We start from the raw sequence: 16,263 nt of genomic DNA on the forward strand, positions 1-16,263 counted from the left end.
CATGGAGGTGTTAAACACATCTCAGTAGGGTGGCTGTGCACTGAGAGAGGATGGACATGAAGGCAGATTCCAAAGCCTGGTTTGCAAAAGGAATGTGCACATCCCTCAGGCAAGGACCTCATGCTGCTGTCACTGACAGCTCTGCCTTTCCCATCATGTTCCTCCTCCACAGAATCTAAGTTTTGGGTTGGAAGGGAGCCTCAAAGGTCCAACTGCGCTGCAGGGCCACATCCATTCTCATCTTGAATGTCTCCAGGCATGGGGCCTCTAACACATCACTGAGTAACCTGTTCCAACATTTCACCACTCATTGTGAAAAACTTCTCCTGATGTCCAACCTAAACCTGCCCTGCTCCAGTTTCCAACCATTGCCCTTTGTCCTACTGAAATGCAGCTCTGAGGTCTCCCCAGAGCCTTCTCTTCTTCAGGCTGACCGGCCCCAATTCTCTCAGCCTGTCTTCCCAGGAGAGCTGCTCCAGCCCCCTGGACAGGAAAGCTCCTTTCCAGTACCAACCAGCAGTGGTTGGCTTCGCTGTGAAGCTGCCTAGGTGTGTTGGAATCGCTCACTGCCGCTTGTGCTTTGCAGGGATGTGTGGGGGAGAAGGGAGGGTCACCTCTGTGGCACTGGTGCTGGGGGGTTTGCTTGCTCCAGGTACCCGGTGAGCATCTCGGTGGCAGGTTAATGGTGATTCGGTGCTGCTTAGACGTAATCCCTCCCCCACCCATGACAAACCTTTTCCCAGTTGGGGCTGGAGGAAATGAGTAATGCTTAACCCATTTGTGTGATCAATTCACTTAAGCAGCTACTGTGAAATGTTAATCACAACTTTAATTTGTACTGCATTAGCATTTTGATTAACTTGTAGGCTTGCTAGCACACTTGAAGCACTTTTACTCATAGTTACAGCTCGGAAATGACTTTTTGATTAATTAAGTTTGTTAGACAGCAGCTGAGCTTCCTGAATGCTAACCTTATGGGGCTAAAAGTTCAGGAGAAAGTTACTGGGAAGAACTGTTGCCATTGAAAAGGATTCTTGTGAACGCACTCAAACATTTCTAATTATTGACAAAATATTGCACTGCTGCTTTGAAACTGACTTGGAAGAGGGCAGCTTTACCACGGGAAAGGTGCTGCCTGCTTTTCACGGGTTTGGTAGATTCTGTGAGATTTGGAACCGATGCCAGCTTTAAGACATTGTTTATGGTAGGAAGCTGAGATTTCTTCCCGTGAGATTTTTATCCATAACATTTTGCTGTGTTTGCAGCTCTCTAGCATGGGAGAGAATAGCAATTTATTAACTGATACTCTGAAAATAAATTGGATCTTGGGACTCAAGAAGTTCTGAACCTGTTGGGTTATGCCCTGCCAAGGTTACACTGCTGGTTATCACATTCCATAGCTGCTTTTACCTCTGTAATATTATTTATTTATCTTCCTTTTTTTTTTTCCTTTTCTTTTTTTATCTCAGTAAGAACCCAAGGGCTGCACTCCACTAAATGCAGACAGTTTTGTCCTTCCCCTGGTTCTGGTTGTACTAATAATGTTACTATGGAGGCTAAAGGATGAACACAGGGATAGGAATCTTACAAAGCAGCTAGGAAGGTCATCATTTGCATACATCAGTGAGACCTTTATGATGATGGGAGAATGAAGAATTAGTCTCCCATAGTGGGTAGCAGAGCATATGGAAAAGGGAGCTGAATATGCTTGTACAAAAAAAAGAGGGGAAGGGAAGGGGGATGCAGAGGGCAGTATAGAGAGAGTGCCTCCTGAATAGGATTAATGGCATCTTATTCACTATATCTCTGATAAAGTACAAGGGGTAGTGGATATGGTCTGCAGGCTGAGACTGTGCAGCTTGTATGAGCCTGATTTAATTGATCTGAAAACTCCTCCCCCTCCCCAAATCAAAACAATCCCCAGGTCTAAAAAGTAAGCTTGAACTAGAGCTCTGAAGTGCAAAGGTTCTGTGGATTCATAGGATGGTTTGAGTTGGAAGGGACCTTAAAGATCATCTGGATACCTGCTTTGCCAGCACATACATAACAGACCTTAAACCCCTCTGTAAGGCTTCTCCATATAGATCCCATCTTGCCAAGTCTGTTGGTTCTGGGGTACAGAAATGAAGGATCATAATGGTGATGCATATGAAAACATGAAATCTGCTCCATGGCTTGCTTTAATGTCTGGAAAACTATTTTCCTTGCATTAGTGTGATCTTGAGTCACATGTGGAGCATAATGTTCCACACTGGAAGGCTTCTTACATTTGAAGCATCTGCAAGAAGGAGTTAATATTGTAAAGGCATAGTTTTCAGGGAAATGGGTGAAGTGCGTTCATTTGGCATATTGCTAGCTATAAATATTTGTCATCAGCTGGAATTAGAGACCATTCAAGTGACCTCCAAAGGTCATCCAGTCCAACCTCCTGCAGTCAGCAGGGACACCCTCCACTAGAGGGTCTTGCTCACAGCCTTGTCGAGCCTCACCTTCAGGGATAGGGCCTCAACTACCTCCCTGGGCAACTTGTTGCAGTGTTCAGTACTTTCGTGGTGCAGAACTTGTTCATCACATCAAATCTAAATCTGCTCTGCACTAGTTTGCAGGCACTGCCCCTCATCCTCTCACTGCAGGTCTTTGGGAACAGTCCCTCTGCAGCCTTCTTATAGCCCCTTCAGGTACTGGCAGGCTGCTATTAGGTCTTCCCGGAGCCTCCTCTTCTCCAGGCTGAACACCCCCAGCTCCCTCAGCCAGTCCTTGTAGCAGAGGTGCTCCAAGCCCCTGATCATCTTCATGGCTCTCCTCTGGACCTGCTCTATCAGGTCCATGTCCTTCCTGTATTGAGGGCTCCAGAGCTGGATGCAGTACTCCAGGTGAGGTCTCACCAGAAATGAAGTCTAGTGCTAGACAGCAGCACTTAGGATGCAGCGAAGACAAGAGTGGGGATGTTTAGATTGTTTCCTGTTGGAATACAATGCACCATAAATTCAGGTACAAAACCCAACCAACCTTAACTTTGTTTTGCTGATGTAACTCTGAAATAACAACCTCTGAAGGTTTTTTAAATGCCTATTGCCTTCCCCAAAGCATCCCTGCAGGATAAGGCTTCTATTAGTTTAGCTGGATTTACATGAACTGAACTTTCAAGTCGAAGGTGAAATGCCATCCTGCTTAGAAGGCTGTGCACATTAATGTACCAGCCCTCAGTCACCCAGATGAAGGTGCTCCAGAAAGTGTTGGGTGGTTTGGGTTTTTTTCTGTAGGTAAAAGCCTCTCTCCTCACTGTCCTCTTAGTTTTTCCTCTGTGATGAAACTTACCCTGTGTTGCCATGAAATTCTGAGGCTGGAAAGGCAGATAACCAATTTGTACCTATTTGTACTACACAATGTCTAGAAACTGCTTCCTTCTTTGCAAGGTAAAAGTTAAAAAGCCACCAATTTCTAGAAAACTGCTGGTTTGTGCTGAAAAACAACAAACCAAACAAGTAGCAAGTGGAGAAACTGGAGGGAGTAAACATTAATCAGCAGCTGACTTAAATGCTTGCACACTTTCCTTTCACGTTTTGGGTTCTTTATTTAGCTGCTCCTTTTCATATAGCTGATTTGGAGGTAATGGAATGACTCAGTTTGTTACCTTGAGTATTTAGAGGAATTTGAGTGACCATTTAAGTCTCAAGCCTCTGTGTGTTTTACACTTAGGGGAAAATGAAACGTGTGCAGGTTTCCAAGGCAGCAGCTGAAACCAGCCAACTTCACCATTGTTCTGACTTCTTCACAATGTCACTGTCTTGGATTTCACATCCAGATAGAGATGCTGTGAATAAATTCTATGGGTGAAGAAGCAGAAAATAAGGAGGAAAAGAGGATTTGCCATGTGGATTCATTCTAACAATGTGGAACACAGAGTCTCACACACACAGGCTTTCCTCACTCCCTACAGGATATCTGTCTGGAGGCCTCTATCAATTTCTAGGAGATTGTCTGTGTGAAAGGATCCTCCAGTTAATTTCACTGTATAGCTTGGGCTAGATTTATCTTTCTCTTACCTCCTCTCTCTCTCTCTTCCTTTCCCCTTTTCAAACCTCTGTTAAAAGAGGGGTGGGGGTAGGGGACCAGATTTGAAAACAGGAAAAGAAAGACAACAATGAGAACAGTGTTATGCATGCATCCTCAGGAGCATTTTGTGACAATACCACTGCTTCATGCTGGCTGGAAAGAAAACTTCTGGGTTCTTCTTGCTGCTCATGGGACAGGCAGGGTAGCTGTCAGCCATTATTCCTCAGATACACTCAACACTGAGGAAAATGATGCTTCAAGCTGTATCAGGGCAGCAGGAAGGAAAAGACAAGAGTCATTTAGTGGAGTAAAGGATTCCACATTGTCTCAGAAGCACACCCAGAGACATGGGCTGTAGCCTGTGTGCAGGCTTCCATGTGTTCTAAAGTGTGGGAGCAGGTGAAGAGGGACTCACCTGGTAAGTCTGAATGATGGACTTTACTCTACATGCTGAGAACAGTTCCCTCATTATCTGACCAAAACTCCTGTGAACCAGCACGTAAATCTTGAGGCCACAAAGCTGCTCCTTTCAAATGTGGTTTTTTTTTTTTAACCTAATTTTGTTTCCTAGTAGGCAAAAAGATAAGGCCACAAAGCTGCTCCTTTCAGATGTGATTTCTGACCTGATTTCATTTTCTATTAGATAAATAAAGTAAGACCATCAAGCTGCTCCTTTCAGATGTGATGTCTGACCTGATTTTATTTTCTGTTAGGTACAAAAAAATAATCATACCTGGGAATCATCTTGGTGACCCAAAGTGAAAAGGCAGGAAAGGAAAAACCATTGGTGGTGCGCTGTGAGGTGCTTACTTTGAGGGTCATTGGGAATGTTCTTAGGGTGTTTCAGGGCACCATGGCCCTTCCCCCAAAACAGACAAGTTAAATGTTAAATCCTGCTCCTTATGAGCTGGGAGGCACTTTATCCACCGCTGATGAGAAATGAGACAACATTTGTGCAATGCAGGCTAAGACGTTAAATATTTTTCTAAGCGCCTCTGCTCTCGCCACCCCGACCTGGAATCAAACCTGTTGGAATTGCTTTGTAAACTGCTAAAATAAACTGTGTGGCTGGGCCAGGGCTGGAACTACCTTGTGTCTTTAAAACTCAGTGTTTCTCCAGAATCAGTGTGATTTAATTGAAATAGCTCTGCGTGTGTAAACAACTCCTTTGTTTAAAGAAGATTTCACTGTTTAGTTTGCCTTAAGTAAATGCTGCCTTTTGTTTGTCTGTAAAACATTTGATTAAATGTAAAGACTTCCATAGACAGCTTCTCCTCATTACACCAGTGGCTGGAAAATAAGTTAAAGCCACGCAGGTACCTGCTGCCTGAGGAAGTATCAAACAATAGCATTTGTCTTTAAAAGGAGAATCTCCCTGGAAACATCTTCAGCCTAGTCCTAAAATCCAAATGCAACTCTCCTAATACCCAGAAGATGGTATTTAAAGTGTTGGAACTGTTCAGCATAGCAGCCTCTTTCCTTAACCTTCTTTCAAAATCATTTTCTAGTGTTTTTAATCCAATTCTTTATTTCCCACCTGGCAAGCCACTTCTAAACACGTGGCTTTTGACTGGATTGGAGCATTGTCATGCAAGACCCCACAGTTGATTGTGATTGCAATGGTGTTAGACAAGGAAATGAGCAAGACAGCTAATATTAGAGCATCATTTTCTTCACCAGCTGATATGCTTCTATAAATCACAACAATTATTTTAATGTGGTCCAGGCAGGATAAGAATTGTACTATATACTCACAAAACCTGCCTTGATAATCGTAGGGTGAAGCCAAAAGCTCATTTAGTGCTTTCTCCTTTGGAAGAGCTCCTAAGTTCTGATTAACCAAACAGAATCTAAGTCCAGTCAGGAAATAAAAAAGCAGAACAATTGTTTTTTTCAGGTCAGTTGGGCCTCTTGCAATGCTCAATCCCCACTGAATTTTGCAGATTTAGGTCTCTATGGCAGCAGTTCTTAGAGTGTATCTTTTACTTGTGCTGGCAAAACCATGGTAAGTGAAAATGCAACACAGCCTCACAGGGCATGGAAGGCAGGATGATGGGTTGATGTGTAGCTGGATAGAGGGGTTTGTTTGCTTGGGGGTTTTAAGTACTTTGGGAAAGCTTTCCAGATTCAGGATGGAGATGCCTAAGAAGAGACAGCCAAGCATCCCTCAGTCCAAAGCAGCCAACTGTTAACAATGCATAGGGTGAAATCCACATTATTTCTGACTGTCCTTACTCACCCTGGGTAAACTGTTAGTTGGTTTGTTTCCTTCTTTCTTCAAGATTTCAAGGTAGGTATCAGCCTTGAAGAAAACCTCAGAAATTCTCATTAAGGTTGAGGAGTTTGATTTAGTGTTTGGGTTAAAATACCAATAACTGCTACTGGTAAGTGCCATTGGTATTAATTTTTTGAGCAAATGTACAAATGTGGTGGTTGGTCTTAAACAGCTGAAAGATTTTTGAGTAATTCTGCAATTCTGTCAAACCAATCCTGCAGTTAATGGTAACTTCTTCCTTGACAGTGTACACTGAGATTTATTCCTTTCATTCTGAGTTAGATTAGGTAAAAGAGACATTATCTGTAAGGAAAAAAAGTCCCACTTCCTGCTCTCGCCCTCAAAAATGTGCTGCAAATTCCCTCTTCAAGGGTGGGAGTTGATGATGATGATGATGCAGGATTTAACCCATGTTTTCTCAAGGCTGATTCCAAAGGTGCCTACTGCCATCAGTAGAGACTGAAGTAGATTCCTAAATCAAAAGCCTAGAAATTGCTGTACATTAAGCATGAAGTAAGTAAATGCTGTCACTTGTTTGTGTAAGTTTGGAGCAGATGACCCTGGGGGTCCCTGCCAGCCTGGCACTCTGTGATCCAGATCCACAGTGAAGCTTACCTGCTCTTTGTCTGTGTGTGTCTCCTTTGACCAGGCTATGCTGGATGTTGCAGCACACCATGGCTGGCTGGTGACTGCCCTCAACATCACTACCCTGGTGCAGATGGTGGTTCAGGGCAGGTGGATCCATGACTCTTCCCTGCTCACTTTGCCCAATGTAGAACTGCACCACCTCTACCTTTTCCGGTAGGTAACTCTCCTAAGCCTTTGCAATGTCATCCCACTTCTGACTGCTGAGTGTGTCTGAGTGTCACCGGTGTGCCTGAGGACGCTTATTGATGCACCAGGAGCAGAACTCATTCTTCACAGAATCATAGAATGGTCTGGGTTGGAAGAGACCTCCAAAGGTCACCTAGACCAAGCCCCCCTGCAGTCAGCAGGGACATCCTCAACTGGATCAGGTTGCCCAGAGCTTTATTGAGTCTCACCTTGAATCAAATTCTCCACAGTGATGCTCTCCCAAAGGGAGTTTCTGGCTTTGTTTTCAATATTCATTGATTAATTAACCTCCACAGGCAATTTTGAGACTCAAGATTCCAGACAAATGAACAAGAGGAAGGGTTCCAAGTCCTAACAACTCTAACTCTGTGTATTAATTTTCTCTTTGTTTTAACCCATTTTAAAACACATTAGTATCCATCTTAGTATCATAGGTAATGCCAAGCTCTCTAGATGCTTGGATGATGCATTAATGCTACCCAGACGTAGTAACAGAAACCACTATCAAGTTTTAGCACCAAAACAACTGAAAACAAATGTTTGCTTTCCCTCCCTGTGCATATGTTTTGCTGTCTGTGTCAGGAAGTGGAGCCAAGGCAAAAGGAAGAGTGTGCATGGAGGTTACCAAGGACCTATCGAGTGTCTTCCCGAACTAATGGCTGCCTGTGAAGGAAGAGAAAATGTTTTTGCTTCCATTGTGGGCAGCGAGTTGCAAGCAGCACACATTTCACAGGTAATACTTCCTATCCCTGGTCATTATCAATGGGATTGGAAAGGAAGAGTGGCTGGGGAAAGAAATCCTCTCCTCATTTCCCTTCAGCAAATACCATCTGATGTTCTGTATAAAGTGCAACACATTCATTGCTCTAATTTCCAGGTGCTGCTGGCTTTGCAAAGGTCCTTCTCTGCCTGTTTTCTGAATATTATTTTCACTTATTCCCTGCTAAGCAGTAACAGAGTCTGGTTTAGGGCTGATTTTACCACATCTCTTTGCTCTAAAGACGCTTCTCTGGGTCATTCAATCTGCTGAGTGTTATCCACCTTTTCCTAGCAGGAGGAATACATGCATTGCAAATGTCATCATAGCTGCTTGCTGAAGTGTTCTGTCAAACACCATTTTTTCTGAGACACCATTAGTAAAAGATCCAGCACTCATTGTCTGTTTGAAACAAACCAAAATAAAAGGGCAGGGGAAAAATTCACACTTCACAGGGGGAGGAGAAACAAACTGCTGCTGCTCCCAAGTGTGGATGCTGCTGGAGCCTTCTTTCCAATTTGATTTTCCAGCCATTCCCAGCAAAGCACAGCTCTCTCTTCCATAGCCTTCACCATGTGCTAAGCCTATTGATTTCAAATAAATGTACAAAAGATGGAAAGCTTCAAAAGCCACATTTCAGATGGGGCTGTGGGGGGGTGGTTTATCTGAATATTTAAAAGGACAGCAATATGTCCTGTGTTTGACTGTTCAGCCTCAGCTAAACCTTTCACCGGTCTGCAGACAGTCAGAAAAGTGCTTAAATGTCTGTTAACAGACATCTGCATTTGCAACTAAATTAACATCAAAATTCTGAATTGAGAAAATGTATTGACATCCAAAGAAGGCTTCCTCTGACAACAGATTCCTGCCACAGTGCACATTGATTCCTGTCCAACTTTTAGCTGCGAGGGGAAAAAAATTAGAACATTGTCGTAATTAGTTCAGGGAGAACTCAGAAGTAAACTTAGTTAATTTATTTGCATAAATTGCCATTCTGTTATCTTTAAAAGCAAATGCAAATTGGCTCTGTCTGATATGATGATGGTTATTTGGCTCAAAAGTGCTTCAATTTGCGTAGCAATCTGGTGGCGTCTCCGCAGCGAGGCGATTCCAGGTAACATACAAATCCTGAATTATTCCAGAAATTAGTATGTTTAAAGCATCAATTTAAGTGCTAATTGCAGTAGTAATGAGAAAAAGCAGTACTACTGTGAGATTTGCATCTACTGCCCCATCAGTATGCCTGGAACGGCTGCTGACTGGCAGAGGATTTGGCTGCTAATTAAATAATTGTATGCATGGCAGTGTTCTCGTCTGATTCAATAGATGAAGATTAATCCTCAGATAAATATGTTTGGCTGGTATTGAAATGTCTTAGCAGTTTCTTCCAAAATAGCTTGTGTGTATGTGCTGTGTACATTCACACTGCCAGGGACTCTCTGCCTCCGTAGATCTGTTTGTAAATACGGGCGCAGAGAAGAGGGGGAAGCAGAATCTTAGCAGCAGCTAAGCACAAAGTTTGGTTTCCCTCAGTTGGGAAAGGCAAAGCCCCAGCACTGACACCATTGCAGGTGGGAAACCTTGGTGCCAATGTTTCATATTCTTTATGGCATTCTTTTTCTTTTCAGGGTGGGGGAAAAAACCCACGAATATTCTAACCCCTTGCACAGAGTTACAGTTCAGATTGAGGTGGCCTGTTGAGTGTCTTCACACAGAAAGTCTTCCAGTGCACACCAGGAAAAAAATCCTCACCTTTATGATGCATTTTCTTTCAAGAACAAAATCTAAGCTTACAGAGTTTAAGCCTAGTGTTGTGGCACCAAACCTGAACAAAGTTAAGCTCAGTGGTAAGAGCACCACTAAATTGCCAAACCCATCCTTTTCCTACCAAACCTTTTCCTTCTCACTCACAGTGCATGGAACCTCTCTCTTAAACCTGCCATGAAACTGCTAAAATAACATGCTTGAGCTTCACATCAGTTTGAGGCAGGCTGGAAAAGGAAGAAATGGTCACATTTGGAAAGAAGGAAATTGTCTTCTAAGCAGATTGGTAATTAATTTTTAAATAGCAGCTCTTGAAGCTGCTGGTGGATTTGGAATATTAGGCTAAGTCCTAGAGAGACAGATTATTGGCAAAAATGCTAATGATGTTATCAGAGGGTTCAGGAAGAATTTCTCATGTGATTGTGGCTTGAATCTCTGGCTTTGGTAGGTAAATATATATATATATGTATAAAATGTATGTGCATGCAGACTTTGGGCATGTTGGTATGTTTAAAAGGGGATGGTTGATACCTTTAAAAGGAGGTGATGTGGGCTTGTGTCAGCATCCTGTACAGCAACAATAAAACCCAAACAAAACAGTAAAATGGCCAAGAAATATCGAAGTGATGTGGGAGCCTGAGTTTAATTTTCCCAGGGTTAGTTACAAACCTAAACCTCACTGAAATTCAAGAACTATTTAGTCTGTACCTCTGGTCTTCAGCCTAAGCTCTGTGTTTCTCTCAGTGATTCATTCTGAGTCACATCTCTTTAACAAATCTTTCCAGTTTCTAAGTCACTTAGGCATTAGGCACCTTTTAAAACACTAAGCTGATATTCATCTGATTGAAAGAAAAAAAGAGAAACCTCAATACTAGAAACTAATACTGCCCCTGCTGTGGTATTGGCTGCCTTTACTCTGGAAGTGTCTTGTGGTCCTGGCTTCTTCCCTTTCATTTGCAGCTGCTCTGACTTGCCTTTTTCTCTCTGTGAGGAAAGCATCTCTTCAGATTCTCCAGGTTGCTTGGATGATAAAAAGATGCAGCCTGCTGTCCACACTGTATCAGTGATCAAGCAGTGGTAAATTTTGTCTTTAATTTTCAAGTGCACAAAGCCTAGAGTGTGACATTTCACAACTCTTTGCTTATCTAGATCTGGAAGTTACTCAGAGTGACTTTGCTTACCTGAGGACGACAGGCTGTGACAAACAGAACATGTTGGGGCTCTAGCATACAGTCTCAGCAGACTGGCAAGTAACACCACTGAAGGAGTTAATGCCTTCTGATCTCTGCTGAAGTTCAGCTTTCTTCTAGCATCATTGTAACGTTGTCCTTGTCCTCCAAGGTTGTACACCCAAGAGTTTGCCAGGTAAATACCTGCAGAATAAGCAAAAGGGAGGTCACTGAGTGGCTCTCCACGGGGGTGCCTCTGCTGAGCTCAGTGCACTGCTTCTGTGCACCAAGTGCCTCACACAGTAAGGTCTGTACAGTTCCTACAGTAAGTTTCATCTTAAAAACCTTTGCATGAAACAGTAAATCCTCTGCCAGCTGAGGTGTTGCTGCTCAGGTGGTCTCAGCTGGTGTGAGCTGCTGGATGTGGTTTCAGTAGTGTTCTCTGTAGCAAAACCCTTGGCAACAGCCAATTAATTAATGTGGGGTTTCTCCTCCTTCAAGGTGCTGCCTTTTCTCCTCCCCTTTTCCCTGTTGGAGTCTGGACAAAGAGAGCTCTTTTGATGTTCTAGCTGGTTATTTTCTGTTAGTTTTCCTGTCCTTTCTCAGCCAAGGCACTACTAAGAGCAACAGTGCCCTTCATCAGCATCCCCTGCTTTTACCCTGCAGCTCCTGAGGGCTCACAGCTGGCCCTCCCCATCTTCTCCATTGAGCAGACACAGCTGCTCATGCAGCACACACAAGAGGGGAAAGAGATTAGTTTTTAGCCTCGATGGGTTTTCTCCTTTGCTCCAGCCAGGCTCTGGCAAGCAGCCATTTTAACCTGGCCTCAGTCAGCGCTGCCGCCAGAATGGGCAGCCCTGCCCTCTCCCTGCCACCTTCACCTCTCCTGACCTAGCTCCCTGCACAGCTGCATGACCCCGGGGCTGGCTCTGGCAAGGAGGTGGGAAGGAGTGATCCTATCAAGCCTCTCACTGACAGTCAAGATGACCTGTGGGGAGGAGGCTGGACCACATCTCAGTGGCATGGAGGGTTCATGCTGGTTCAGAGTACTGACAGGATTACAGAACTTGCTCCCACAAGCAGCTTTTAAGCTGGTCTCTGTTCATGCTGTCACCAAATGACTAGCAAGCTGACCCAGCTGGCTGCACAGCCGCAGCATGGTAGTGCCAACACATTGGGGATGGTGAGGGGGACAGCTAGCTGGTGGGGAGAGTGCTGGAGAGAGGGACAGCTCCACCTTTTTCCTGTGGCAGTATGGTCTCAGGTCTGCTCACCCTGGCTGCTGTGCCCCTGACTAGGTGTCCCCATCAGCATGAGTCACCGTGGTGCTGTCACCACAGCACAGACTGAGCTGGGGCTCTGGATCTTCTAGCCCAGAAAAAGCCATGGGAGGCACATGGAGCACAATGCAAGTGCAAAGGGATTTTGCAGAAACACAAGCTGGTTGGACCAGTACACAAAAAAGAGAATCTGGTTTAATCTTTTTCCAGATAGAGCTGCTGCTTCCCCTTGTCTGGCAGAGCAAAATGAGAGATACAGGAGCTGCATTTTCAGGATGCTTTGTTAAGGTTGAAGAGAGAGTCCTGTTCTGCTACAGAAACCGTGAACCACAGCAGAGCTGCTCCAGCCCTTGGATCATCTTTGTGGCCCTCCTCTGGACTTGCTCCAACAGCTCTGTGTCCTTCTCATGCTGGGGACACCAGAACTGGAGGCAAGATTGGAGTTGAGGTCTCAGCAGAGCAGAGCCAAGGGGCAAAATCCCCTCTCTTGTCCTGCTGGCCACACTCCCCTGGATGCAGCCCTATGCCTCTAACAACAGTTCTCCACACACGAATGAGTGAAAGTTGAGGGCTCCTGAGCTGCTGCAGTTCGTGAGAAACCACAGAGCCTTCAGATTCCTCGGGAGGACTGTGAGAGGGAGGGTTTGTGAAGATCAGGGCTGGAAAACCTTAAAGAGAAAAAACCTGGGGATAACTCTGGATGTGCAGCTGAACTTTTGGTTAATTATCTGAACTGATCCTCTGAACTCTCTGAGGTTTGCCCATTGTTAATTAGCACTGCAGCGACTTGTTCTTTATGGATTATGCTAAGGAAGTTTAATTTAAAACTTAATTATACAAGTTTTTAAGTGGCTTATAGGGAAAAAAATACTTTCATGGGGAGCAGGGAGGAACTGTTCCTGTGCTCATACAGCAGTAATCTTAGCAGGGCAATCTGCAGCGTGCTTGAGGAGCTTCATGTTTGTTTTATTGGCTTAGAAGGAAGGAGAGTAAGAGGTTAATGAAAAGTATTTTATGCCTGTGATTGAGAGTCCTACAGCTCCAGATATGATATTCTAATAGATGATAAAAACCTTACTCCTGTAGAATAAATACCTGGAGGGCACGAGGCGTTGTTACTGTCGCAGCGGCAGCGGTGGTAGAGGTCTGTCCGGGAAGCCAGAGGGATCTGGGACGGGTTTGTCATTGTTTGGTTTGGTTTTTCCACAGGCTTGGAATTTCTTGTGTCGTTTGCCAATCCTAAACGTCAGGCTGAGCATTAAGGGCTGCTGGAATGAGCAGGCTCAGGCAGAGGGCGAGGTGCCTGTCCCTTCCTCGGCAACAGATGACAAGAGGTGGCTGAGGCTGCACGCCGACCAGGAGTACGTGCTCCAGATCAACCTGCAGAGAACCCAGCTGGGCTATCAGGTAGATTCATTTCTCCTTCCCTTCCTAAGTGCACAAGTTTCTGATAATCCATTTACAGTATCAATAATGCTTCATGCAGCATAGCAGGGGTTTATGCTTGAAGTATTATGTAAATCAGCAACACTCTCAAAGCCTTTTCTGCATTGGTGAGGAAGGAAGCAAATAGTTTTTCAGGCTGCAACAGGGTAGTAAATAGACTCTTGAGGTGAAATCCTGCAGCAGTTCAAGTCAAGGGGGTGGGGGGAAAAATCTCCTTTTTTACAAAACAGAAACTCAGAGTTCATCTGTGTGAGCACTGACAGCACAGATGATAAATCACAGGCAGTACTGAAGAACTCGCCAGAGGTGCTCAAGGGCAGGTTGGATGAGGCCTTGAGCAACCTGGGCTAGCAAGAGATGTGGGAGCTGGATGATCTTTAAAGTCCTTTCCAACCCCCAAACCATTCTGTGAACCAGTTTTATCAGCACTATTTAGGTCAGTTTTAGTCATTCTGTTTGTTGTGCCAGTTACCAACAGAGACTTCCCCTAAGCAGAAGCCATGGAAAAGAAGGGAGCAGGAGCGTTTCGTGCAGTGATTGCTGTTTTATAAACCTCTCCTGGAATCTGATCCCTCTTTTGTAAGAACCAGCTGGATCAAACTGTTTCTGAAGCTCCATTGCTGTGGTGGTGCTTTTTTTCCCTTCTGTATAAATCTTAGGTAAAAGCTTTCCACCTCCAGAACACTGAGTGAATGCTGATGGAGTCTGCATCGTAATGCCTTCAGCTTTCAGCAGTAAAGTCACTGTCTTAAAGAATCACTGAAATAATCTTGCCTTTTGCTGCATCAGCCTCAAGTAAAGACTTCAAGTGCTGTTTCTGTCTTTATATTAATCTTGAACAATACTGTTTAGCTTCATTTAAAGACACTAGGTTTACAATTAACCCTTCTGCAGAGAATGGAGTTTGGAATCTATTAAATCACAAAAAGGGAACAGTGTTTCTTCCACTCAGGTTTTGTTAGCTTACAAAAGAATCTCAGAATGGTTTGGGTTGGAAGAGACCTTAAAGATTATCAAGTTCCAACACTTCCCACCAGCCCAGGTTGCTCAAGGCATCATCCAGCCTGGCCTTGAACACCTCCAGGGAGAGGGCATCCACAGCCTCCCTGGGCAACCTGTGCCAGTGCCTCCTCACCCTCACTGGAAAGAATTTCTTCCTCATCTCCAGTTTCAATCTGCCCTCCTCCAGCTTCAATCCATTCCCTCTCATCCTGTCACTCACAGCCCTTGTAAAAAGTCCCTGCCCAGCTCTCCTGTAGCCCCCTTCAGGCGCTGGAAGGCTGCTCTGAGGTCTCTCCAGAGCTTTGTCTTCTCCAGGCAGAACAGCCCCAACTCAAGTGCAGTAGTATCTCATGCTGTGGGGTTTTCCCTGTGGACTGTGATTTTATGGTTTGGGGTTTTTTAAACCCTTTATCTGGAGGAAATAAAAACTATTTCAGTCTGGCTACATTCCAGTCTCACACAGCCATTGCCAACAAGGCACTGAGGTGGTTTTCAGCTCAAGGAAGGATGACATTTGGGGAAGGTGATGTCTAGTTCTACTCAGCTGTGTCTTTTCCCCAACAGGGAAAGCAGGACAGCAAAGCAGTGGCTCCTCGGTTCCCCAAGGTTAAAGATGAAGGCTGGTTTGTGATCTTGGGAGAGGTGGATAAGAGAGAGCTCATTGCCCTGAAGAGAACTGGCTACGTCAGAAACCGAAGCACTGTGTCTGTTGCTTTCTACACCCCAGAAACCCCTGGAAAGTAAGACACAGTTTCAAATGATGTTCTCTTAATCAGTGTTTTATCCAAGCAGCCAAGCCCTCAGCTCCCAAACTAATGGCTTTGCTTTCTGTGTTTTAGGTGTATCTACACCTTGTATCTCATGAGTGACAGCTACCTTGGCCTGGACCAGCAGTATGACATTTACCTGAACGTTGTACCAGCCAGGACTTCAGCACAAGCCACAGCAGAGGTGTCAGATGCTCTGAGTCACCTGGCTCTGGAGTAAGGCCACCTGAAAAGTCCACTCAAAAGAACTGGCCTTGCAGCTGAGACATCTGGGCACCTGAAGAAAAAAAATGCCTTAGTGGAACCAACTTCAAACCTCAAGACAGCTGGGAAGTTGAAAGTGACTGCTGTATTGACTCTGGGCAGGCAGAGTTAGCCACAGTGGCCTTACTCCTTTGTGAGGATTTGTCTTTTCTTGTTTCATCTCTCTCCTTTCAGAAGTCACGTTGGGAATGGAATTTTGAGACATCAAAATACATATATGAATAAATAAATAAACAGGTGTTGTAATTCATGCAAACTTAGGGCTATAGTCTTCATTTGGAAAAGTGCTCTGCAGCCTGTGCAGAAATGGAGTTTAAAGAATCAACTTTCTTAATTTATAGGGGGGAAAAAAATGAAATTCCATCAAAGAAATGCTGCAAATACTGAAGGATGAGTTCTCTTTCAGGTTTAACAAAAATATGCCCATGAGGAGGGTTTGCATTAGAATTTTGAGTGTAAAAAGGGTAGATACAGAGTAACAAAATCCTCCTCATGTTCTACATGTTGAATGTCTTCATCTGAAGGAAAAATTCCACACAGACAAAGAGATCTTTTTCAAGATCCAGCCTGGCCTTGAACACCCCCAGGGAGGAGGCAGCCACAGCCTCCCTGGGCAGCCTGTGCCAGAGTCTCACCACCCTCCGACTGA

At 44.5% G+C, this 16,263-nt stretch overlaps 1 protein-coding gene across 1 annotated transcript in view; it reads left to right on the forward strand.

Moving 5' to 3' along the window:
* ASCC3 (activating signal cointegrator 1 complex subunit 3) overlaps nt 1–15,844 on the forward strand; it is a 143,571-nt gene extending 127,727 nt beyond the window's left edge. The window contains exons 38-42 of the mRNA XM_054174001.1: nt 6,981–7,132; nt 7,748–7,898; nt 13,345–13,542; nt 15,148–15,323; nt 15,423–15,844. Of these exons, the coding sequence (XP_054029976.1) occupies nt 6,981–7,132; nt 7,748–7,898; nt 13,345–13,542; nt 15,148–15,323; nt 15,423–15,570 (825 nt within the window). The 3' untranslated portion in view covers nt 15,571–15,844. The remainder of the gene's footprint in view (nt 1–6,980; nt 7,133–7,747; nt 7,899–13,344; nt 13,543–15,147; nt 15,324–15,422) is intronic.
* Nucleotides 15,845–16,263: the final 419 nt, after the last annotated feature.

The sequence above is a fragment of the Dryobates pubescens genome, chromosome 28 (genome assembly GCF_014839835.1).
Source record: "Dryobates pubescens isolate bDryPub1 chromosome 28, bDryPub1.pri, whole genome shotgun sequence".
NCBI lineage: Eukaryota > Metazoa > Chordata > Aves > Piciformes > Picidae > Dryobates > Dryobates pubescens.